Source organism: Balaenoptera ricei, chromosome 8 (genome assembly GCF_028023285.1).
Source record: "Balaenoptera ricei isolate mBalRic1 chromosome 8, mBalRic1.hap2, whole genome shotgun sequence".
NCBI lineage: Eukaryota > Metazoa > Chordata > Mammalia > Artiodactyla > Balaenopteridae > Balaenoptera > Balaenoptera ricei.
The window spans coordinates 99,176,693-99,202,250 of NC_082646.1; the positions used below are offsets into that span (position 1 = coordinate 99,176,693).

The following is a 25,558-nucleotide window of genomic DNA, read 5'->3' on the forward strand; positions in this document are numbered from 1 at the left end:
TCCCAGATGTATGAGGAGCCACATCAGTCTCCATGGTAACCACTGCCCCTGGCCTCCAAAGGCCCAAAGCCAGACCTTCCTTGCAGACTCCCCATTTCCCAGAGAAAGGCATCCTGGCCTCAGAGCAGGAGACGTGGGGGGAGGGGTCTCAGGCTGGGCTGCTCTGCCACAACTTCTTTTGGGGCTGGGGCCTCTCAGACCCTCACTTTTTATAGCCGGAAGCTGGGCTGAAGGACACAGCCTGAACCCCTTTCCAGGTCACAGTGAGTTCCAGTGAGTCCCCATCCATGTTCAGCACAAACTTACAGGCCCTGGTTGGCTGCTGGGGTCCCAGTCCAGGGAGCAGCTACCTTCTAGGGGAGACATAGGCTATAAACAAGTCAATAAGGTCAACTTGTAAGGAGTGCTAGGAAAACAATATAAACCAAGGGATGTGGAAGGAGAGGCCTACCTTGTGAGACTCGGACAGAATCCAGGCAGGATTCTAGGGCAGGAAACCCTTATGCAGGAGCAGCACTGAAACTGTCTGCAGGGTAGAGCCGCAGGAGGGGCCAGAGGGCGCTCTAACAGGTCACTTCAGCTCTGCGGGGAGAATCATGCCTGTGTCACAGGACTGATGTGAGGGTTAATTGCAGTGAGGCTGTGGAACCTCAGCATAGGTCCTGGCACAGAAGCGTACACGCTCAGTCAACCGTGGTTGTTTGTTCGCAGCCCAGAGCGTCCCCTAACCCCTCCAGGGCGGAAGGTCGGGGGGGAAAGGAAGAGATCCAGGCCGGGCGCCAGGCACATTCACGACGGTCTAGTGAAGGGTTGGGGATCCCCGGCCCTGCCCAGGAAGCCCAGGCCGCCTGAGTCAGTGAGGCCCCTCGCCAACTCCCGGGCAGGAGGCGACCTTCACAAGGCCGCTTTATGCTGCCAGGACACCTGGACTGCGTGGGGGTGGAGCAGACGGGGAGGAAAGCGGGGACTCCAAATGCTCCACTGCTCTCCTGGGCGAGTCTCGGCCGGCCCCGCCTCCCGCCCCCTGAGCAGGTGTCCGGACTCGTGAGTCCCGGCCTTCCAGCCCGCCCCCTCCCTCTTAACTCGGGCTACTCCTTTGATCCTGGGTCTGGGGATACGGCCCCTCCCGCAAGGGAAGGTTCCGGGGAGGAGATGGGGGATGGGCTCAGAGCAGGTAGTTGGGACAGGTCCTTCCTGGGTGGCTGCCCCCAAGCCCTCCAGCCATCTTGAGGGTTCCCGGGTTTCCTCCCCCGCAGTAGGGGTCCTCCTAAGCCCGGGCAGGGGCGGGGCAGGGCGGGGCGGGGCCTCCCTCTCCCCCCCACCCCGGGGAGGGGTCTCCCCGCCCCTTCGGATTCAGCCAAGCGGAGATGAAACCTGAACCCAGGTTGGGGGCGGGGCTGGCTCCCACTCCGACCGGGCTGGCCTGCTCCTTCATCTCCCCTTTCCCTGCACCCCAGCCGTCTTCTGAGAGAGTAAGGTCGGGATCCCCAAGCCGCTGGAGCAGGTGAGGTGGCGACTCAGCGCGGGAGAGAAGATCGGGTGGCCGTCGGGCCCCACCGCCCAAGGCTGACTCTCCTCTCTCCCTCCCTGGTCCACAGGGCCCGCGATGGAGCCCACAGCCCGGGGTCGCGCCCCGCCGTGAGCACCTGCTGCCCACAGCCATGCTGCCCCGAGGGCGCCCCCGGGCGCTGGGGGCCGCAGCGCTGCTGCTGCTGCTGCTTCTGATCGGTTTCCTCCTGTTCCGTGGGGACCTGGACTGTGAGCGCACCGAGCGGGAGGCGAGTGGGGGCGGGGCTGGCCCGGGATCCTTACCCAGGTCGCTAACGCCACGTGTGCCTCCAGACGAGCGGCCGCGGCCGCGGGGGACTGCTGCTTTCGACGGAGACCCGCCGGCAGACCCCGGGGGCCGCAACGGCTCGGATTGCACCCCGCCGCGGCCGCGGCCGCCCAAGTGCGAGGTAGGTAGGTGCGCACGGCCCCTGGAGGCGGGAATCTCAGGGGCGCCGCGCCCCCAGCCCAGGGACCTGGACACCTGTGGGAATCCCAACACCTGGTGTGGGCTCTGGCACTGACCGGCCAGCTGGGGGCGCCTGGAGTTCGCACCTCCCCTTCTCCTGGCCTGGCTTCCCCATTTGTGAAATGAGGGGGTGTACTCCCACTCTGCGGAGTCCCCCTCGACACTCCTGCCTAGCGCTGATGCCGGGTGGGGCTACACTGCCCTGGGCCAGGTGAGCCCCACCATGGGTGCTTACCGTCGAGGGGAGGAGGAGGCTGCTGCCGACCTGGTGTCCCCTCCCAGCTCTTGCAGGTGGCTATCGTGTGTGCGGGTCATAACTCCAGCAGAGACGTCATCACCCTGGTGAAGTCCATGCTTTTCTACAGGTACAGCCAGGAGTGTCCCTCTCCTCCCATGAAGGTGGTTGTAAGAATATCCGGAGCTGGGTACAGAAAAGCTCTTGGCAGAAGTTGGTGCTGCCACTTCTGAGCCCCTCGAAGGGTAGGGCTTCTCCCGTGTAGTTCCTTCTGGGGCCTTCAGCTTTCCTCCCTTGTCCTTCCTGAAGGAAAAATCCACTGCACCTCCACTTGGTGACTGACGCCGTGGCCAGGAACATCCTGGAGACGCTCTTTCACACATGGATGGTGCCTGCTGTCCGGATCAGCTTCTACAACGCTGATGAGCTCAAGGCAGGAGCCCTGGCCCTTCTGCACCCCTCCCCAGCCATACCCAGCCCCCTCCTTCCTCCCAGGGTTGTGGGGATCACGGGGAGAACAGGTTAGAGCTGCCTGGGACCTCCAGTCCCATCACATCTACTGAAGCTCAAATCCCTCACCCTCCTGGGGCCCATCCCTTCTTCCCCCTCTGTCACCTGAGTATGCTCTGGCACTTGTAGGCCCTTCTCTTGCAGGCTCATGCCCTGTCCTTCCACCCACAGCCCCAGGTCTCCTGGATACCCAACAAGCACTACTCTGGCCTCTATGGGCTAATGAAGCTAGTGCTGCCCAGCGCCCTGCCCCCTGACCTGGCCCGTGTCATTGTCCTGGACACAGATGTCACCTTTGCCTCCAACATTGCAGAGCTCTGGGCACTCTTTGCTCACTTTTCTGGTGAGAGGCCTGGGACCCCCCCCCCCCCCCCAGTCAGCCCCTTTCCCTGGCCCATGCAGGCCTCCCTGTGGCCTAGCCCTGAGCCGAGGTCCAGTGGCAGTCTCAGGCAGCTCCCTCATGCCTTCCCCTCCCAGACAAACAAGTGATTGGTCTCGTGGAGAACCAGAGCGACTGGTACCTCGGCAACCTCTGGAGGAATCACAGGCCCTGGCCTGCCTTGGGCCGGGGATTTAACACAGGTGGGGACAGTGGGGGTGGGGTGGGGTGGGGAGAGGCAGGAGGGGCGGCAACTGGTCCTTGGGCCCCAGGGGCTGGTTAGGGCACAGAATGCTTGGAAGACCCCCCAGGAAGAACAGTTCTGTAGAAAGAACACTGGGAGAAGAGCCAGAAATCACAGTTCCAACCTTGTCTGTACATGCTGAATGACTATGGCCAAATCACTTGGTTCCTCTGAGCCTCAGTTTTCTCATCCATTAAATGGGGGTGACTTTACCAGCCCTGGGATCACCAAATTTGAGAAGATGGTTGTGGAGGTACTCTGTAAGCTGTGCTTTGCCTCCCCTTCACCCCCAAGAGGATTAGTTGTCGATAGAGCTAGTACATGCTCACGTCTGAACAGTGAGAAAATACCAACACGTCACAAGATAAGCATTCAAAAGACACTTTCTTGAGCCCTGGCTCCAGAAGTTGGTCATCCCAGGTGGGCATGACAACCTCTCCCCATGAGCAGGCGTGATCCTGCTGCGGCTGGACCGGCTCCGGCAGGCTGGCTGGGAGCAGATGTGGAAGCTGACAGCCACGCGGGAGCTTCTCACCCTGCCTGCCACCTCACTGGCTGACCAGGTCTGGGGGAGCTTTTGAGGGGGGTGGGGCAGGCTCTGGGCCAAGATGTGATGGCTGTCTCCGCCCAGGACATCTTCAATGCCATAATCAAGGAGCACCCGTGGCTGGTGCGGCCCCTGCCCTGCGTCTGGAACGTGCAACTGTCAGACCACACGCTGGCTGAGCGCTGCTACTCAGAGGCGTCTGACCTCAAGGTGAACGGGGCAGGGGGACCGAGTGATGGTGATGGGCCCAGGATGGGGACTCCTGCTCCCTGCTCCCATCCCCCCCGCCGATGCCCTCCCTGGTCCCAGGTGATCCACTGGAACTCACCAAAGAAGCTTCGCGTGAAGAACAAGCATGTGGAATCCTTCCGCAACCTCTACCTGACCTTCCTGGAGTACGATGGGAACCTGCTGCGGAGAGAGCTCTTTGGGTGCCCCCGCCCGCCCCCTCCTGGGGCCGAGCAGGTGAGAGGGAGCCGCCTTTCCTTCCCTCGGGGAGGCTCTACCCCTCTGCTCTGGTGGGACCCGGCCTTGTCTGGGGCTTGTCCGCCTGCCCCACCCAGCCCGTCCTCCTCTCCCCCATCCCCTCAGTTGCAGCGGGCCCTGGCGCAACTGGACGAGGGGGACGCATGCTTTGAGTTCCGGCGGCAGCAGCTCACTGTGCACCGTGTGCACATCACCTTCCTGCCCCACAAGCCACCGCCCCCCCAGCCCCACGATGTCACCCTGGTGGCCCAGCTCTCCATGGACCGGTGAGGGTGCCGAGGGCAGCCCCAGGGAGCACCGTGTGGTCTGGGACTGGGGGTTTCGAGAGGAGGGTTCCACCTGGTGGAAGGAAGAGCTCTTACTGCCTGATGCTTGAGGAGTTCCAGGAGTTGGAGACACCGGAGATGGTGGAAGGAGCTTGGGCTTTGGGAATCATTCAGATGTCTGGAACTGCCCCTCCGTAGCTGTGGGACCATGGGCAAGGCTTAATATCTCTGGCCCTCAGTTTTCTCATCTGTCAAATGAGAAAGTACCCACCTTGTGGGGTAGTTGTGAAGATTAAATAAGAGCATGTCAAAAAGCGCCTGGAAGGTGCTCAGCAAGTCACTTGAGGGGGTGTCTGTGGCAGCTAACGCAGGAGGTATCCCAGCCCTCCCTGGGCTGACCACTCCCCTCGCCCCAGGCTGCAGATGCTGGAAGCCCTGTGCAGGCACTGGCCGGGCCCCATGAGCCTGGCCTTGTACCTGACAGACGCAGAGGCCCAGCAGTTTCTGCGTTTCGTGGAGACCTCGGTGGTGCTCTCCGCCCGGCAGGATGTGGCCTACCACGTGGTGTACCGTGAAGGTCCCCTCTACCCCATCAACCAGCTTCGCAACGTGGCCTTGGCCCAGGCCCTCACGCCTTACGTCTTCCTCAGTGACATTGACTTCCTGCCTGCCTACTCCCTCTACGACTACCTCAGGTGGGCCAGAGGAGGGAGAGGAACGGCATGTGAGTGGATGTGGACGGGGCGGGGGAGCATCCGCAGGACCCTGGCGAGTGTGTCCCTGCTCCCTTCAGGGCGGCAGTGTCCTCTGTAAAATGGGGGCTGCATTTGGGTGGGGGCCATGTCGTTTCTCTGGGCTGCCTAGGAACGTGATGGGCTGGGACCTGATCCCACAGCAGCTCCACGTGTGTCTAGTGGGCTTCAGGGTGAGCTGGCCCCTGAAGTCGGGTCCTCATCTAATAAAAGTAAGAGAACCACTGGGCCCAGCGCTGGAGGCAGAGCCTTCCTAGTTCTCTCCTGTTCATGGGTGCTCCATCCTCAGGGCCTCCATCAAGCAGCTGGAGCTGGGCAGCGGGCGGAAGGCAGCTCTGGTGGTGCCCGCATTTGAGACGCTGCACTACCGCTTCAGCTTCCCCAGTTCCAAGGCCGAACTGCTGGCCTTGCTGGACGCTGGGTCTCTCCACACCTTCAGGTAGGAGAGGTCACTGCCCTGCCCCGGGGTTCCCCACACTGACCCCCTCCAGCCACGAGCTCCTAGCCTCAGCCTGGCTCCCCGCCCTATCCTGCCCCACAGGTACCATGAGTGGCCCCGGGGTCACGCGCCCACAGACTATGCCCGCTGGCGAGAGGCTCAGGCCCCATACCACGTGCAGTGGGCAGCCGACTACGAGCCCTATGTGGTGGTGCCACGTGACTGCCCCCGCTACGACCCCCGCTTTGTGGGCTTCGGCTGGAACAAGGTGGCCCACGTCGTGGAGCTGGATGCACAGGTAAGGGGCACCTCGTTGTCTCCAGCCTTGATTTGAATACCTCCAGGCTCAGGGAGCTCAGTATACCGCAGTGGGGCACACTGCACCATCAGGCAGCACTACTAGGCATTCCACCCCTCTGCAGAACTAAAGCCGTCTACCTTTGGCCCTGACTTTGGCTCTTAGCGGCTATCGAATAAATCTGCTCCCCATTCCCCAGAGCTGCCATCTCCCCCCAGCCCAGGCAACGACTGTCCGCGTGCCCCACTCCCCCAGGAATACGAGCTGCTGGTGCTGCCCGAGGCCTTCATCATCCACCTGCCGCACGCCCCAAGCCTGGACATCTCCCGCTTCCGCTCCAGCCCCACCTATCGTGACTGCCTCCAGGCCCTCAAGGACGAGTTCCACCAGGATCTGTCCCGCCACTATGGGGCTGCTGCCCTCAAATACCTCACTGCCCTGCAGCAGCCCCGAGGCCCCACCTGACCTCACACCTGCCCCCGGCACACTCCCTGCTGACACTGGAGCAACCTTGCTGCCGCCCCACCCTCCCTGCTATTTAAATTATTTATGGTCTCGGTGGGAAGGGCTGGGACGGGGCCTCCCTTCGCTGCTATCCTATGGCTGGGGTCTAGTGCTCCTCTGCCCCAGCTGGTTTGGGGCTGGTTCCTGCATCCTCACCTGTGACATCCCTTTTTCACAAGTAAAGTTTTAACAGTTCCTTTTCATGTTCCTCTTGGTTTGGGGCATGAGGAAGTGAGCCTGGGGAGGTGCTGAATCTGGCACGGAGGCCGGGACTGGAGTGTGTCCTGTCTACCCTCCCCTGCCCCAAACCCAACACCATGAGTCTCAGAGACTTTATTTGGCTTTATTTAGTAAAATGTTAAAATAAATAAATACAAATTGATCAGCTGCTCTGTATCCCCCCCACCCCCTCAAAACAAAAATCAAACAAACAAAAACAAAAACTTTGAAGCACAAAACTCCAAATACAAGTTCTACCAAGACTGAAATCACAAAGGGCATGGACAAGAGACAGGTTGGGAGCTGGCTGGCTCTTTTCTGCTCAGAGCTTGCTGACCTCCGGCTGCCCGTCCTGTCCTGCCTGACTGCAGCTTACCCTGGGCTGAGGACCCAATGACACCGGAGAGAGGAGCAGGGGCCAGAGACTGCCGAGGGGACGGTGGAGTCCTCAGGGAAGAAGAGCCTTTGGGAGCGGGGAGTGAAGTGAATTTGTGAGCCCTGCTCTTCCTTTACAAGGGCTATTTTCAAGAGCTCCACCGGGGTCAGCTTCCTTCCCCTTTACTCCGGTGGGAAGGCCAAGAGGAATCTTTTCAGAGGCCACCCCCTCACTTCCTGGAAAGGAGCTGATACTGAAGACGGCTTGAAGTCAGGGTGAGAACGGGTCTCCTGTTTCCTGCCAAGGGTGCCCAGCTGAGGGGTGAGGGTGAGGTCCCCAGTCTTTTAGACAGAGCAAGGTTGCCTCCATCCAACAGAAGCCATGGTATCTGGAGAACCCAGGGCCTGGAAAATGTAGCTGGGCCACCATCCATCCTACTACCAAAGAGCCTTTTGCCCCTTGGGGTAAAAGCCTCCTAAATTAAGCCCTTTGGATAAATAAGAAAGACCAAACCCTAAAAGGGAGGGAAGGGAGGAAGCCACTTCTGAGCGTGCTGTGTGAGTCGTGGGTTGGCATGAGAGCACAAGGAGGCTCCGCTGGCCCCAAGAGAGTAAGTGTCAGAGACGGCTGGAGAGGCAGCTGCACACGCGGAGACTGAGCAGAGCTGGATATGCGGTCACCCTCACAGGAGAGGTGTGGGGCGAGCAACTGCGCCCATTCACACCACCTGTTGAGCCTGAGCCAAGCAGCAGCGGGGACAGAGGCGGGCCTGTCGGGAAACCGGGCACTCACATGGCGCCAGCTGGAGGCTGCCACGGCCGTGTTACAGGCCCCACACAGGTAAGGCCCACGAGGGGCTGCCCCGAGCTTGGTCTCCCTGCCAGGCACGACCAGCAGGCTTGCGCCAAAAGGGCCCAATAAGGAAGGAAGAAAGCAGAACTCTGGAGGAGCTCAGCAGCGGTGAGACAAGACCCAGCAGGCGCCGTGAAAGAAAAAGGACCTGCAGGCCACACTGGCAAGAACGTGAGCAGGGACGATGACAGCAACATGACCTCACTGTTTCCAGGGCACGTCACCTGAGCCACGGGACTGACAAGGGGCGTCCTGATCCAGGGCCCGGGGGGCAGCTCCTTCCCAGAGCCAGACCAGCCGCTCCCTGGCCTCTGAAGTGACTGCAGGCCAGCTGCTCTCAGGTGTGTCTGTCAGCAGCTACACTGGGGCACGGGGAGAAGCAGCACAAGGGAAAGAGGGAGAGGGAGGGAGAGGCAGCTCCGGTGGGGCAGTCATGAACGTGTGTCTCAGGTGGTCACAGGGACCCCACAGGTCTGGCAGAACGGAGAGGGTCTTCTCTTGGCAGGACAGTGAAGGAGGAGGAGACTGGGTGACTAGGGCCCTTTCTTTGCAGTAAGGGGTGCTTGGGAATTTGAGTCCAGAATGCAGGTTCGGGGGCAGGGTTGCATTGTTAACTCCATACTAGCTGACTTGCACAACAGCTTATGTCTGAACTTGAGGAAGAATCCATACCCCAACCCTAGGCAAGGTCAGAGTGTGACTGTTCACAGCAGCTGGCAAAACCCTGGTCAATTCCTAGCCCTGCCTCCCACCCCCAAGAACCCCCAGGCAGCTCCTTTCTGAGCAAAGGCCTCTAGTGATCACAGTTTCCCACTGCTTTCAAGAGGATAGGTATTATGTGGCAACCTCCAGCCTCCGGGCCCAGACAAGTCAAATGGGAGGGCTCCAAGACAGGGCGTACAGCCCGCCTCTGGGCTCTGAACCTCTGCCAACTATTCCTCCAACTAGTCCAGGCATCTCCCAAAGCTCCCTGACTAGACATAGCACCTGGGTTTTTGCATGAGGAAAGGGAGCTCCTTTCTTTCCCCCTCAGGCAAACTTGCAGCCAGGTCCTGACTCTGAGGCCTGTACAGCCCCTCTTAATCCCCTCTTCTAACATCCCAGGAAGATGAACGGAAATGGTTGGTAGAGATGATACACGTTTTACCTAAGGAGTATTTCTCTGTTGCAATTGCTTTCAGGATCCATCTCTGTCTCTCTGGGCCTCACTAGGTGAGGGAGAAACTACTGGCCCCTTTTCCGCCCCTCCTAGGCTCTGGCCCTTAGGGGGCGGGCTTGGGAGAGATGCTCTGGGAGTGCCGGGGTGGGGGGGGGAGGTGGGTGGGGTGCAGAGCCCCCGCCTCCCTCCTGTGGCCAGATGGGCGCAATGGGCAAAAGGTCTCCAGCGGGAGCGCACACTTGACAAAATTTATTTCCCACAAGGCAAGATGATAGAAATGGTCTGAGCCTTTCAGAACCCCGCTTTTCCCAAGAAGAAGACAGGCCAAGCCAAGGCAAGCACCGCGTTCTAGCCAAAGGTCACCCAGGAAGCTTGTGGGTGGGCAAAGTGGAGTAAACTCCCATCTCCGGTGACTGGAGCCAGCAGGCAGAGAAAGCAGCTGGCAGAGAAAGCAGTCTCTCTTCGAAGACATGAAGACACAAAGGCCACCCTGGGCTCTCTGTCTCAGAGACACCATGTCCCCTCAAGACATCTCACTCCCTTGTTCTTTCTAAGCACCAAGGGCTGATGCAGCCTGCCCCCTGCACCCTTCCACCAAAGCCGGGGTGCGTGGGCACCAATGAGCTTCAGTGGCCATTTCCTTCGAAGCTGTCCCCCAGGCACTCACAATGCTGGTGGCTGAAAGACCGAGAGCAGCACCAAAGGAAGGGATCTTATTTCGGCACCAGCCTTCTGCTCTAGCAAAACCCGAGGAGACAACAGGGGGGGCCCTGACACCATCCACACTCCATGTGGGCTTCAGAAACAGGAGCCCAGATCCCTGCACCAAGAAGAGAGGACAGTCTTTTCTGAGGAGGGGAGAATGGTGGGAGAGCTCTGCCCCTGCTCGTCAGGGCTGCGGCCGTCTGGAGGACAGAAATCATGGAGACTAGCCCACCAGTCTTGAGACACAAACACAGCAAAATGTCATCATGTTCAGCAGGTTCTGTGCTAAAAAATTATAACTACACAGCATTTTCTCCAGTTCTGACACCTTTTTAATAGAAATCACTGTTTTTAGGAAACAAATAGCACTTTTGTAATTTTTTTTTACAATGTTTCTTACCTTGATCTTAATTTAAGTAACACTAGGAAGACCTCAATCTCTTTTATTTTCCTTTTTAATTAAAAAAAAAGTTGTTGTTGTTTTTTTCCCCCAGATACAAAGATTTTTGCCCTTGCATAAAAAAACAGTGCCCCGAACGATGACACAAGGACTCACACAGACTCACGGGACCTCACTGACACTATGATTCCTATTCTACCATGCAAGGTCTCGACTACCCTTAATTGGACTGTCAGCCTGAAAAACAGCTTCTCTATTCCTTATTTTAGTTTTTGTTACCAAAAAAGTAAAATAAACAACAAAATAAAACTTTTTTTTTAAAGAAGAAAGAACAGAAACAAAAATTTAAAAAAAAAAGAGAAAAGCAACGTCTCCATTCAATTCACACACACCTGGGTCGCGTGCTGCTTCGCTCAGGATCTTCTCTGCTTATAAATATAGAAAAGGGATGGAGCTTGTTTTCAAGTAAAATCACTGATCCACCTTTTTTCCTTCCTCGACACACACACCCTTCTTCCCTGCCCCGGGCAAGGGCCACCTGAGGCCTGGGTCTGCTTGTTCTTGGAGAGGAAAGGTAACCGGATCATCCATGGGACGATCATCCACGGGGACGGTGCCGATTTTGCCAAAGCAGGGAAGGAGCTTGGGGAGGGGTGGGGGAGCGGAGTGCTCCGGAGAAGACCCCGGTGGCTGTTCCTGGTGTCCATCTCTCCGTGCACTGTGCCCGCCCCAGACAATATGAAATACTGCTTATTTGATATACTTTTCCCCACCCCGGCTCCCTCCCATCCCCTCCCCATCCCTTCCTCTGGGCACTGGGGTTGGTTAAATCTCGATTTCCTCTTTTTGGTTTTATAGTAGTGAAAGTTTAGAAACAGGAAAGCCCACGCACTCTTTGGACTTGTCTTCTCTACCTAAACAAACAGCTCAGCAAATAAGGGTCTGGAACCTGCTCCCCCCACCCTCGGCCCGTCCCCGCTCCCCACCCAACAAAACAAAAGCGAGCCCACGGTGGCGGTGGGGGCTGCCGCAGGCACACACTGGCGTGTAACAGGGAGAGCAAGTGTATTATCCACTTGGCGTGGTGCTGGCCCAGAGCCTCCAGCTGGCACGGTTTCATGTGGCGTGGTCCAGTCCTTGCATGTACACACAGAATAAGAAGGATCAATTGGCAAACTCTGGTGCCACCCGGCACAAGCATCTTCTCTCTCTCTGGAACCAAAGAACCAAAAGAATTCTGTACTTTCCAGAAGAAATCCGGCTTTGCTTGTCTAGAGTCTTCAGTGTTTTGCTCTCCTTGCCACTGGGATCCCGTGGCTTCTCCTAGCAGGGCTCTGTTATTTAGTCTCTTCCCCCTGGCTACAGTTCGCTGTGCAGCTCTGGGAGGAGGAGGAGGAGGGCGGGGAGGGCGCCGGCGTGGAGGTGCTGGCGTTGGCAGGGGGAGTGCAGTCCGGGCCGTTGGAGACGGCCCCCAGAGTGGCCTCAGAGTCTACGGGTTTGGAGAGGTCGATGCCGTGGATGAGGCGGATCAGCTGTTTTACCTTCTCCAGGGAGCTGTGCATCTCCTTCTGCCGGGCCAGGATGGTGTTCTTCATTTCCATGCATTTCTGCAGCCAATGAGAAGGGCAGTGGCACTGAGCCTCCGGCTCTTCAGAAAGGCCTGGCAGCCCTCTCCAGATAAAAGAATCCCTGTTGACTAGTGTGCGGCCCCTAGACCTTGTTCTGCTCCACACTGGAGTGGCTGCTGCTACCCAAGGGAAGGAGGAGGCCCAAGAGGCAAGAGAGAGAGGGCAAGTGAGTGGTTTAAAAGCCCACTACTTGACACTAGGACTTAAAACCAAACATGAACTACCACTATAATACTACAAAATAACAGGCATTAAGGAAAAGCTCCCACAGCTGGGCTGAAGCTGGTTTGGGCAGATCTGGGTATGCGTCTACCTTGCTGATGGCACTGATATGCTCAGGACTGGGCTGAGCGTTACAGGGCAGACACAAGCCAGTGGTATCTGGATTCAGTTTGAGGGCCTGCTGAGGATCACTGGGTCAGCGAGGTTTTAGAGGTAGGGCCTGGGGTGGGATATTTAGTGATATTTAGGAGAATCAAAGACTGTAGCCAACAGAAGGCCTTCTGCTTGGTCAGGGACTTGTAGTCTTTTGCCCTTTTGTACTTGGCCTCCCACACCTGCTGGCTTCTGTTCTAGGCAGGAAAAGCGATGTGAAACCTGCCAGCCATGGGCAGTATGATGAGGAGAGACAGCTTGACTGCCACAAAGTCCAGGGCACCACCTGGCGTCCATGAGGGCTGAGGCCACCTCACTCCAAGAAGGGGACCTACTCAATGGAAAAGAAAGCCTGCTCCTGTCAGGAGGAGCCTCTGAATCCCTGCTGCAAACACAAACCTCTTTCCCACCTGGTCAGCCAGGCTGGGTAGTATTTACTTCCAGTACTCGTCTCTAGAAAGCGCTCTTCCTCAGGCTGGTCAGATAAACCTGGAGAGGCAATCAGCAGGGCATGGAAGAGGGGGCGGGAGGAAAGAGCCATGCACATGGACCCACTAGCTAGGGCGACTGGGAAGAATTAGACGCGGGGGCCTGGTCTGTGTCAGGCGGCTCCACACTCCTCCCAAACACACTCAGGAGCACGCGGGGGCGCTGGCTATGCTGCTGTAGTTGCTACTCGATCTCTCCAGCCTGGAGACTGAAAATCTTCTCTCAGGTCAAAGCCAAGAGGATGTTCCAGAGCTTGGCTAAGGCACCATATACCAAATGGCCACCTGTACCTGAGGGCCAAACTCTTAACTGGAAGCAAACTGCAACCACCCAAGTTAACAGTGTTATTTAATAAGCTGAAGGAATGAATCAGCGCTTGAGAGCCACACGTACTGTTATGTACACAGAAAGTTCTGTACCTCTGTACCTATCACCGAAAGCATGAGGTTTACTTACACTTATAGAATTGCTGAGCTGCTTCACCTTCTGCTCTAGTTGTTCTCGTTCTTGTTTTAAATCTGAACTCCATTTAAGTAATTTCTGTTTTTCTTCTTCTTTTGCTGGGAAAAAAGAAAAAGGAACTTGTTTTTGACAATGAATTCTTTGAAAAGGCCACTATGTTCAGAAGGCTTGCCAAAGAAGATATCTTCCTCAAAGCTCCCCAAGCCCCACAGCCAGTGCACAGAACCTGCCCACTTAGACTTTCCCTTTTACATGTAAAGGGACGCTAAGAAAACTGTCGGTGGCTTGGGCCTGGCTTTACATAAGTATCACTTCTCATTTTCCCCCCCCCAAGAAAGTGCTACAACAAACTTTTTATTCCGTTCAATAAAAGCTTTTCATTTTTAACTTTACAGTTCCTTTCGAAAACAAAACAAATACTGTCTCCTAGTACTTTTTTTTTTTTTAAACAAAGGGAGGCTTATACAAAAGGCAGTATGGATAATTCTTTACCTGCTTTATAGGCAATATAGGAATGAACAATTGCTAAAGTTCCAGGCCATGGAATTGCTTCTTCCTTCTTCAGCATCTGAAAAGATTTTTAGAATTTTACCCTTGAGAAAGATATATAAACACATATCCACTGTGTAGTAACAAGCAACAGTGTCTGTAGCTATTGGCAGACAAAATCCAGGAAGGATTTATGGTGGCAGTGTTGCAAAACCCTGGTCTATAGTTTCTGGACTACAACAAAGTCCCAGTTATCAGCCTGAAAGAATGAGGTTCAATGGCAGGAAGAGCCAAGCCACCTGAGACCTGGCTTAGAAACAGGCTGGGAGTTGGCTAGGCATTCCCATCTTTTCATGCCTGCTACACGATCCCCAACTACTCCCAACGGTCAGAAACATCAGCACACAAGCTGCAAGTCTGCATAATGGCAGCAGCCACTGGCAGCTTCGTCCTTGACCTGACATGGGCTGCCTGTCGCAATTTTAGCTTGTATGTGCCTCAAAGACAGCCTGACCAAGGAAATTAAATATCAGTTCCAAGTACTGAAGTATAATCTAGACCCCGAATAGAAAATTATCAGAGGGTCACAAAGCAGCATCAGGAAGAGAACAGAGAGAACTGTCTCTGCTACATCATGGAGACAGTAAGGATGAGGACACCAAGATTTAAAGGGGAAAACCAGAATTCCCTCAAATCAGGATTCCAAAGAACTGAGCAGGACCCCAAAGCTTGCTGAGCTACTGGGCTTATTGATTTAATATTTATACTTTTGCCTACTTCCAAAAAGGTCTCAAGACAGCTTATAATAAAAACATAAAGACATAAAGATACATGAATAGTTTAAATAAAAAATCAGAAACTAAACAGAAAAGGGAGGGAAGAGGCTTTCTCTTTTCTTCTTTCAAATCCATGAAATATTAAGACAGTACTTTTATAGTTAGTTCTCTGATCCTGATGATGACACAGGTTAAGAGTAAAACTGTTCTTATTTGAATTAAATGATCAACTGGGCACTTTCCTTTAAGGATTTTATTTCCAGAGTTTCAACCATATGCTGAGTTTGGACCATTTTTAGAGAATGAGGCAGACAGTCTTATGGACTTTTAAGGGTAAAGGTAATGAAAAGATAAGTCATTTCAAATAGAGGGAAGCAGTTAGGGTCTCTCCACCTGTACATGAGTCACTGCCTCATGAACAGAGAACCTCTGAGAGGAGGCATGCTGTGGGGGTGAGTGCTGTGCTGTGAACAGGGCAGATGTGGCTCGGAGAACTACTGGAGAGGAAAGAAACTCAGCCATTCCCTCAGCTTAGAGGGGAAAGGAGGTCCTTCTCCTCCTCCTCCGTCCCTCGTCCTTTCTGACCCACCCACAGTACCTGGTCCTGACATCTGGGACAGATCCACATGCCCTTGGGAATCGTTTTCAGAGGAGGGTCCAAGCAGTCCAGATGATATACACGGGAACACGTGTCACACATCAGCAACTGGCCACTTTTTCTGCAAACACTGCAAAAATCCTCATGGATATCACCCTATGAAATTGAGAGGAAAGGTAAGAGAAAGGACAAAAAGGTAAAATTGGAATGTTAATGTGCACATTCTGGATACATATAAATGTTTTAGGACACTCAGCTGTGCCCCTCCAACTCATTGCAAGAGTGTTCAAGAAAAGCAGGAATTACCAATGGTGCAAGCCTGCTCTATAGCATTGAGGTTCCCCAGGTGGGGCCAGTATTCTTAACCTTAAAGTAGAGTTTACAAGAAACTGTAACTGTGGGGTCACCTAGGCCAAAATTAGCTTTACAGGTGATAACTCAGCATTTAAGTTTTGGTACAGTCCAACTCACAAATCATAAAGTTAAAAGACACTGAAATCCATTCATCATCATTTCCCATCATCATTGGGAAAGAAGACAGACAAGAAATGGAGGTTTTCGCTCAGCTCTTTGCTTGCTCTGGGAGAAAAACTATAGTCAAAGTTCAAATGGGAAAGTATTAAGTCAGGAGCAAAGTAAACTCCTATGAGTTTTCTAACATGAAGAATTAAAAAAGCCAAACAGCTGACAGCGTTCTCTTAAAACCAGTATTTGGCATTTGCTGTTCAATGGACCGTTCTATTCCGGGAGGCTTTATTTCTCCCTGTGAAATGCTTCACCAGATAGATAAAGAAGAGCAGCCTAAGTGCACTCTGCTAGTCTCCCCCGCCTCCATCAGTGATGGTTCTGGTACTCAGGTAAGTCTGTGGGAGCCCTCCCAACAAAAGGCACCATCAGAAAAAAGCAGATCTATTTAAAATTTGGAGAGAACACATTAAAAAAAAATGAGGTATTAAAGAGGTGTTTTTCAGTAAGTCAATCCCTGGCCTGTTCTCTAAACAGGATTAACGCTGCTGATAAGGACACCAGGGAAGGGAAGACTGAAGGGTCAGGCCAGAGGTTAACTACCAAGGCAGCACCCCAGCTTGGAGTAGACCCCCGCCTTTTCACTTCCAATGTGTTGTTTTAGAATTCTAGGCTATTCTGACAGAAGGCCTAATACAGAAATTTTGCACAAGAAGCAATGATACAGAAAGCGATTCCCAGTTCTTCCTTTCTATGATATAACCCTTCAACCACGATTGCTGAAAGGAACATATCTTCCCAGACCTACTATTTCTATCCAAAGGAAAGGAAAGGAACTATCTGGCAGTATCTACATATCTAGGGTATCTGGTGGCCTAGAAAACTGGCTGCAAAAAGTTGTAAGCTACATCAAAGTGTGGATGGATGTTAATCTTTTTTAGTAAGACAATGTTACCTCTGGGCAGTCAAAAAAAAAAGATACTTAATACACGTGTAAAAATACTACATAAGAATGCAGCCTAACAGTGTAACTTCAAGGCACCAAAAGATGTAAGGTTTCATCCCTAGATTAACTGTGACTTTCTTCTTAAAATCAGGCTGAGGGTGGCTCTCCTCTAGAGACCTAGTCTTTCTTGAACCTTCGCCCCATGTTGTAAGTCTGCATCTTTAATAAGTTTATAATAATTTTATGGCTTCAGAAACTCTTTTACACGAACTACAGGTAAAATTATCACTGATGAAGTAAATGAGACAAACTGGACATCTTATTCCAAATACCTATCTTATTTGTTGGGTAAAGAGTTCTGCTCACTTTCCTTTGCTCCAGAGTAAGGAGAACATCAGGAAGTGGAAGGTGGAGAGTACATAAAATAAAGGTTAAATAATTTCTTTCAAGTTCCTAAAGGAAAGAAAACTTCTATCCTATTTACATATCCTGTAGCAGCAGTTCATAATCTTTTCAGTGTCAGGACCCCTTAGTAACTCTTAAAATTACTAACGACCTCAAAGTGCTTTTGCTTATGTGAGTTGTATCTATTGCTGTTTATTGTACTAGAAGTTTTTAAACTTTTTTATGTTGAAATAAATAACAGAATCACAGGAAGTTACAAAAATCATGTATTGAAGAATGTTAAAATCCAAGAACACACAAGTGCACATTCAGTTAGCCCTCAGGGTGCTATCACCACTTATCATGTAGTACCTGGAAAACTCCACTGTCCTACTTTTGAGAGAATGAGAATGAAAATGGCAAAGAATATTTTGGTATTATCATGAAAATATTTTTGATTTTATATTTTGATTGATATTATATTTTAAAATACATAAGAATATATTTTATATTTTGACCCCCTGAAAGAGTCTCAGTATCATACCCAGACCACAGATTGAGAACTACTGCCCATAGAAATGAATATAAAATGCCAAGATATGTATTTCATCCACGCAGAATTGGTTCTTTGCTTAAAGAGAGCAGAGGAAGTCCCACACAGTTGCTGCACCAGGTCCAAAGGGTTAGGCTTTGGTGACTGACCAAATTACTACCATAAACCAAATAGTAAGTTGAATGATGGCTGACCCACGATCCTTTGCTAGGAGCTGAGGATGTATGTTTTTTGGAAACACCCTGGCTATACCAATTGCAACTTCATCATCTGCTAAACAAATTTTATAACTGTGTCAACATATCTTCCCTTCTCATAAAAATGATGATAGTGGCAACAAGATACATCCTAAAGATTAGTGACTGGCTGGGTCTTATATTACCAACTCCTTCTAGATGGTTATTGATCCCCAGGAAATGCCTGCCTCTCAACTGTGATTGTTTATTGTTTAATTAACATTGCTGGGGCTTATGCTACTCAGCAGCAAACACAGAGCCCTGTGTGTTGATTTTAATCACTGCCACTGTTGGGACACTGTAAAAGTAGAAGTCAATTATCTTTAAAGAAAATCCATTCCACTAGGTTTAACTGAGAAAGTTCTCAACATATTTAATGGTTTTAGAAAAGCCTTCTTTTACCTTTAGATTCCTGAAAAGAACAAAGTTTCCCTTTTAAGATGAAACCTGGCAAAAGCATTTAGTTTGTGATTTGATCTGAGTGGATCCTTTGGGTTCAGTCTCTCAAAGAAAATCATAAACCTCCTCAGCCGAAAGTCACAAAAAAGAAAAACAACATTCTTTAGGCAAGATACTCACTTGCAGACCCACAATCATCTGTTCCCCAGCACCTGTGCGTCACCTTGCAAAAGATCCCTACCAAGAAGCCATGAGCTGGCAATACCTTGGCAATGCTTCAACTGAGGAAAACGGAGATAATCTTTGGTGCAAACAAAGTTTCTGACAGGGACTCCTGGTGCTCATTAACAGGACAGGTAGAAAACCTGTGTCAATCACTAATGCCAAAAACCAACGCTGAATCTTGAGAGCAAGGCTGGGTCTGTAGCCACTAGCTATTGTCCAAGGAAGGAAATCTGCCCGAGAACTCTTCTATGACCCTGGTCCTCCAAAGATGACACTTCCTTGGTTGCTTCTGGAACTGTAACTCAGGATGTGCATACAGTATTCTTTTGCTCTTTAGAGAGGGGTAGACCTAATTATTAAGTACTAAGAAGCTTCAAGTTCAAGGGATTTTTACCTGAAGACGATCCTAAAGACAAGCTCTGTAATTCACAAAAGAACTGGGACGTGTACAAAATGAAACTCTTGGTTTCCCTCCTCAAACCTGCTCATCTTCCAGTAAATGGCAGCTTCATCCTTTCAGTTGTTTAGGCCAAAACCTTTGGCTATTCTCTTTTTCTCACATCCCCTTATCTAATCCTGCTGGCTCTTCAAAATATATGCAGACCCGATCAGTTTTCTCCATCTCTACTTCTGCCATTCAATCGGGCCAAGCCATCGTCAGCTCTTGCCAGGATGACTGCAACAGCCTCCTAACTGGTCTCCCTGCTCCCATCCTATCCTCCCCACAGTCTCTTCTCTGTTGTCAGACACAGTGATCACTCTAAAATCCAAGCCAATTTTGCAAACGCCTTAAAAATAATAAATGCACAGGATAGATCATACCTTGGGGCACAAATCAAGCCTTGGTAAATTTAAGAAAATTGAAATTGTATCAAGTATCTTTTCCGACCACAACACTATGAGACTAGATATCAATTACAGGGAAAAAACTGTAAAAAACGCAAACACATGGAGACTAAACAAAACACTACTAAATAACCAAGAGATCACTGAAGAAATCAAAGAGGAAATCAAAAAATACCTAGAAACAAATGACAATGAAAACACGACGACCCAAAACCTATGCGATGCAGCAAAAACAGTTCTAAGAGGGAAGCTTATAGCAATACAATCCTACCTCAAGAAACATCTCAAATAAACAACCTAACCTTACATGTAAAGCAATTAGAGAAAGAAGAACAAAAAACCCCCAAAGTTAGCAGAAGGAAAGAAATCATAAAGATCAGATCAGAAATAAATGAAAAAGAAATGAAGAAAACAAGAGCAAAGATCAATAAAAGTAAACGCTGGTTCTTTGAGAAGATAAACAAAACTGATAAACCATTAGCCAGACTCAAGAAAAAAAGGGAGAAGACTCAAATCAACAGAATTAGAAATGAAAAAGGAGAAGGCACAACTGACACTGCAGAAATACAAAGGATCATGAGAGATTACTACAAGCAACTCCATGCCAATAAGATGGGACAACCTGGAAGAAATGGACAAATTCTTACAAAAGTACAACCTTCCGAGACTGAACCAGGAAGAAATAGAAAATATAAACAGACCAATCACCAGCACAGAAATTGAAACTGGGATTAAAAATCTTCGAACAGACAAAAGCCCGGGACCAGATGGCTTCACAGGCGAATTCTACCAAACATTTAGAGAAGAGCTAACACCTATCCTTTCGCAAACTCTTCCAAAATATAGCAGAGGGAAGAACACTCCCAAACTCATTCTACGAGGCCACCATCACCCTGATACCAAAACCAGACAATGATGTCACAAAAAAAGAAAATTACAGGCCAGTATCAGTGATGAACATAGATGCAAAAATCCTCAACAAAATACTAGCAAACAGAATCCAACAGCACATTAAAAGGATCATACACCATGATCAAGTGGGGTTTATTCCAGGGATGCAAGGATTCTTCAATATATGCAAATCAATCAATGTGATAAACCATATTAACAAATTGAAGGATAAAAACCATATGATCATCTCAATAGATGCAGAAAAAGCTTTCGACAAAATTCAACACCCATTTATGATAAAAACCCTCCAGAAAGTAGGCATAGAGGGAACTTACGTCAACATAATAAAGGCCATATATGACAAACCCACAGCCAACATCATTCTCAGTGGTGAAAAACTGAAACCATTTCCATTAAGCTCAGGAACAAGACAAGGTTTCCCACTCTCACCACTATTATTCAACATAGTTTTGGAAGTTTTAGCCACAGCAATCAGAGAAGAAAAAGAAATAAAAGGAATACAAATTGGAAAAGAAGAAGTAAAACTGTCACTGTTTGCAAATGACATGATACTATGCACAGAGAATCCTAAAGATGCTACCAGAAAACTACTAGAGCTAATCAATGAATTTGGTAAAGGAGCAGGATACAAAATTAATGCACAGAAATCTCTTGCATTCCTATACACTAATGATGAAAAATCTGAAAGAGAAATTAAGGAAACACTCCCATTTACCACTGCAACAAAAAGAATAAAATACCTAAGAATAAACCTACCTAAGGAGAGAAAGGACCTGTATGCAGAAAACTATGAGACACTGATGAAAGAACTTAAAGATGATACAAACAGATGGAGAGATATACCATGTTCTTGGACTGGAAGAATCAACATTGTGGAAATGACTATACTACCCAAAGCAATCTACAGATTCAATGCAATCCCTATCAAACTACCAATGGCATTTTTCACAGAATCAGAACAAAAAATTTCACAATTTGTATGGAAACACAAAAGACCCCAAATAGCCAAAGCAATCTTGAGAAAGAAAAATGGAGCTGGAGGAATCAGGCTCCCGGACTTCAGACTATACTACAAAGCTACAATAATCAAGACAGTATGGTACTGGCACCAAAACAGAAATGTAGATCAATGGAACAGGATAGAAAGCCCAGAGATAAACCCCCACACATATGGTCACCTTCTCTTTGATAAAGGAGGCAAGAATATACAATGGAGAAAAGACAGCCTCTTCAATAAGTGGTGCTGGGAAAACTGGACAGCTACATGTAAAAGAATGAAACTAGAACACTCCCTAACACCATACACAAAAATAAACTCAAAATGGATTAAAGACCTAAATGTAAGGCCAGACACTAGCAAACTCTTAGAGGAAAACATAGGCAGAACACTCTATGACATAAATCGCAGCAAGATCCTTTTTGACCCATCTCCTAGAGAAAGGAAAATAAAAACAAAACAAAAAAAAACAAATGGGACCTAATGAAACTTAAAAGCTTTTGCACAGCAAAGGAAACCATAAACAAGATGAAAAGACAACCCTCAGAATGGGAGAAAATATTTGCAAATGAAGCAACTGACAAAGGATTAATCTTTACAATATACAAGCAGCTCATGCAGCTCATTTTCAAAAAAGCAAACAACCCAGTCCAAAAATGGGCAGAATACCTAAACAGACATTTCTCCAAAGAAGATATACAGATTGCCAACAAACACATGAAAGGATGCTCAACATCACTAATCATTAGAGAAATGCAAATGAAAACTACTATGAGGTATCATCTCACACCGGTCAGAATGGCCATCATCAAAAAGTCTACAAACAATAAATGCTGGAGAGGGTGTGGAGAAAAGGGAACCCTCTTGCACTGTTGGTGGGAACGTAAATTGATACAGCCACTATGGAGAACAGTATGGAGGTTCCTTAAAAAACTAAAAATAGAACTACCATACGACCCAGCAATTCCACTACTGGGCATATACCCTGAGAAAACCATAATTCATAAAGAGTCATGTACCACAATGTTCACTGCAGCACTATTTACAATAGCCAGGACATGGAAGCAACCTAAGTGTCGATCGACAGACGAATGGATAAACAAGATGTGGCACATATATAGAATGGAATATTACTCAGCCATAAATAGAAATGAAATTGAGTTATTTGTAGTGAGGTGGATAGACCTAGAGTCTGTCATACAGAGTGAAGTAAGTCAGAAAGAGAAAAACAAATACCGTGTGCTAACACATATATATGGAATCTAAAAAAAAAAAAAAAAAAAAAAGGTTCTGAAGAACCTAGGGGCAGGACAGGAATAAAGATGCTGACGTAGACAATGGACTTGAGGACATGGGGTTGGGGAAGGGTAAGCTGGGACGAAGTTAGAGAGTGTCATGGACATATATACACTACCAAATGTAAAACAGATAGCTAGTGGGAAGCAGCTGCATCTCACAGGGAGATCAGCTCGGTGCTTTGTGACCACCTAGAGGCGTGGGATAGGGAGGGTGGGAGGGAGATGCAAGAGGGAGGGGATATGGGGATATAAGTACAGCTGATTCACTTTGTTATACAGCAGAAACTAACACACCATTGTAAAGCAATTATACTCCAATAAAGATGTTAAAAAATAATAATAATAAATGCAGCCAAGAACCTTCAAAGGACGCTAAAACCACTGAGTAAGTTTGCTGGGGAACTGGATATTTTTATAGACTCGACACTTTCTTCACCTAAGGAAACAGGCATCTTTACGAGTAGAGATATTTGATGGAGTCTATCTTAAGAGATGAAAGCTAATATCACCAACAATGGGACAGATGGACAACATGTGCCTCTTGTGATGCACTGAGAATCAGTGCATCATCAGGTATTTAGTGCTCCTACAAAAATGCATACCCTGAATCTATTCTTGAGGAAACAATCAGATCATCCAAATGGAGGGACACTCTATACAGCAACTGGCCTATCTTTTAAAAAATGTCAGTGTCATGAAGGACAAAGACAGGCTGAGAAACTGTTCCAGAGTAAGGAGACTAAAGATAAAACACCATAAAAATTAATGTCAAGAGTGATCTTGGATTGGATCCTGGAGCAGAAAAAACAAAGTGCCACTAAGGCATTTATTGAGATAATTGGAGAAATCTGAAGATGGGCTGTATACTATAAAAATAATGTTTTGTCATATTAAATTTCCTCAATTTGATAACTGCATTGTGGCTACGTCAGAGAGTATCTTTGTTTTTAGGAGATATACACCGAAGTATTTTGGGTGAAGATTCATGATGTCTTCAACTTCTTAACTAGATCAGCAAAACAAGTGTGTGGTGGTGGGAAGTAGCATATGTGGAGAAATTGTAACAATCGGTGAATCTAGGAGGAGGGTATATATTCCTTCCTTGTGTTGTTGTTCCAACTTTTCTGTAGGTTTGGAAATTTTCAAAATAAAAAGTGAAAAGTAACATCACTCCTCTACTTAAAACCCTCGAGCATCTCCCATCTCACTCAGAGTAAAAGCTACAAGGCCCTGCAAGACGGGCCCTGCCCTCTGAGGTCTCCTCTCCCACTGCTCCTGCCTGCCCACTAAGCCCTTCTTCTCTACACCATATACACTTCCTCCAACGAGCAGGGCTTCTGCACTGCTGTTCCCTCTGCGTGGAATGCTCTTCCCCGGCCCAGATACTCCAACATACTCCATTCCCACCAGAGAGGCTGTCTCTTACCACTCTTCATAAAACAGCAACCTCCTGCCAGTAACTCCTTATGCCCCTGACTCTGTGTCAAGTTTTTTTTCACAGCACTTATCATGACCTGACATTTAAATGTTCATTTGCTTATCACCTGCCTCTGGCCGTGCAATACAAGCTCCCTGAGGGCAGGGAGCTGGTTCTGTTCCCTGTTCTGTCCCCAGTCTCAAGAACAGCGCATGCTCAGCAGAGCAGTGCTCAGTATTTGTTGAGTGAATTCACCGCTTTGTAAGCACTCATTTAAAAACAGAGGGCACTAGTTTGCACTCCTGCAGCCTCTGGGGGAAGGGCTACTAAGCATCTGACGCTTTTTTCAGGAGCCTGATTCTGACCAATTCTGATGAATGAAGTTGCTTTTCGGAAAAGTTGTCTTGAATTTTACTTGAAGCAGGAAACACATACTGCTAGGGGAATGTACACCTTTGTTCATTATCCCCACCCCCCAAAACTGACGACAGACACCTGCACACCTCTCAATTATACGAGCTGACTTCCCCACCCCATCCCCCTTCCTGAGAACTCCTTCACCGCAGATAAAATCCAGACTCTGAAAACCCTGACTGAGCCTCCTAATGTGGTATTTAATATGATTCTCAAGGACATGGCAGGACCTGGGACCCCAGAGCAGAAAGCTGCCTTACGTGGCACACAGTGTCCTGTAGGGATTACTGCTGTTCCAGGGTTAGTCAAGGAGATGCAACTGGTAAGGAGACAACATATGATAACGGTTTCCCCGATTTAAGCTCTGAGAAAGAGAGTGAGCTTTTCCCAAGTTACTTACGTCTGTGGAGGTGGGGCTGGGCAGGGACACAGGCTGAACAGGTGCAGGGAAAGTGAATGTGGTCTCTGTCTTTTCATTTTCAGGGGAGTCAGGATGACTGGATGGGGGGGATGTTGGGGTTAGGGCTCCAAACCCCAGCACTGCATTGTATTTTGGAGGACGACCTACAGACCGAGAGAAGGGAACAAAAGGGAAAAAAGGGGGAGGGAAAGAAAGGGGGAAAAATGATCTTACATACCTTTGGCCAGTGTTCCTCATTGGCTAGCATGGAAAAGGAAGTGAGGTAGCAGAGAGAAGGTTAATACAACAGTCCCAAAGAGAGGAAAAGAAGCAAAGATTTAAATGTCATTCGAAACAAATGCATGAGTGTCAAGGGAGGATAAGAGAGCCTCAGAATGACAGGAGATACTGGGTTATGTTAAAGGTCTTCGCCTTGGGCAGGTTACGGAGACATTCCTCAACTATTACAATTTGAGATTTCTAACGGGAGAACAAGATATCAAAGCTCAACGGGAGCCAAGGCCAGGGATAAGAATTTATTTTCTTTTTCCATATCTTTTACATAGTGTTTCCTAAGGTTTTTCTGCAATCGTTATTCTTATAATAATATTAATGATTCTGAGTTCCCACAAACAGATTTGCTGAGGATCTCTGCTTTTCCTCTTCTCTCCTGCCCACATTTTGGCTACTTCATTGCTTGTGAGGGTAGAGAAAGGCAAAGGGAGGAGGCAAAATTCAAGTTAACTATTCTTACCCCTTCTGGCACAGCTAGGAAGACATATGTTCTGGGAGTAGCTGGAACCTAAGAGCTAAAAAGACCTTCTGGGCTTCACAGTGAATTTAAGTAAGTCTGGACTCAGA

At 49.4% G+C, this 25,558-nt stretch overlaps 2 protein-coding genes across 17 annotated transcripts in view; one reads left to right on the plus strand and one right to left on the minus strand.

Moving 5' to 3' along the window:
• Positions 1-1,156: 1,156 nt before the first annotated feature.
• Positions 1,157-7,059, plus strand: LARGE2 (LARGE xylosyl- and glucuronyltransferase 2). 6 transcript variants are annotated; one of them, XM_059931458.1, is made up of 15 exons: positions 1,157-1,174; positions 1,458-1,504; positions 1,599-1,758; positions 1,843-1,958; positions 2,300-2,382; positions 2,562-2,685; positions 2,934-3,105; positions 3,240-3,344; positions 3,836-3,948; positions 4,017-4,397; positions 4,524-4,684; positions 5,101-5,379; positions 5,726-5,875; positions 5,978-6,173; positions 6,373-7,059. In XM_059931458.1, exons 3-15 carry the CDS (start codon positions 1,662-1,664, stop codon positions 6,865-6,867), a joined length of 2,472 nt encoding a protein of 823 aa, XP_059787441.1. In that variant the 5' UTR covers positions 1,157-1,174; positions 1,458-1,504; positions 1,599-1,661; the 3' UTR covers positions 6,868-7,059. The 6 variants fall into 6 exon arrangements, with proteins under 6 accessions (XP_059787441.1, XP_059787442.1, XP_059787445.1 ...); XM_059931459.1 differs by lacking the exon at positions 1,157-1,174 and having other exon boundaries at positions 1,208-1,504; positions 4,017-4,142; positions 4,242-4,397; XM_059931463.1 differs by lacking the exon at positions 1,157-1,174 and having other exon boundaries at positions 1,209-1,504; positions 4,017-4,142; positions 4,242-4,397; positions 6,429-6,722.
• The window catches only part of PHF21A (PHD finger protein 21A), a 198,404-nt gene continuing 177,650 nt past the window's right edge, over positions 4,805-25,558 (minus strand). For 8 of the 11 annotated variants that reach the window (XM_059931470.1, XM_059931469.1, XM_059931472.1 and 5 more), the window contains 5 exons: positions 24,698-24,861; positions 15,206-15,361; positions 13,835-13,910; positions 13,337-13,440; positions 7,007-11,995 (listed from right to left, as the gene is read on the minus strand). In XM_059931470.1, the coding sequence (XP_059787453.1) occupies positions 11,726-11,995; positions 13,337-13,440; positions 13,835-13,910; positions 15,206-15,361; positions 24,698-24,861 (770 nt within the window). In that variant the 3' untranslated portion in view covers positions 7,007-11,725. Of the gene's footprint in view, positions 4,933-7,006; positions 11,996-12,028; positions 12,133-12,267; positions 12,881-13,336; positions 13,441-13,834; positions 13,911-15,205; positions 15,362-24,697; positions 24,862-25,558 lie in introns of those variants that run through there. The other 3 variants (XM_059931473.1, XM_059931474.1, XM_059931475.1) reach the window with 3 other exon arrangements.

Excerpts from the sequence above, each read along its gene's own strand:
- LARGE2 (XM_059931458.1), top strand. The coding sequence starts at position 1,662 with ATGCTGCCCCGAGGGCGCCCCCGGGCGCTGGGGGCCGCAGCGCTGCTG. Across the intron at positions 1,759-1,842 it reads GTTCCGTGGGGACCTGGACT|ACGAGCGGCCGCGGCCGCGG; the intron begins GTGAGCGCACCG and ends GTGTGCCTCCAG. Across the intron at positions 3,106-3,239 it reads ACTCTTTGCTCACTTTTCTG|ACAAACAAGTGATTGGTCTC; the intron begins GTGAGAGGCCTG and ends TTCCCCTCCCAG.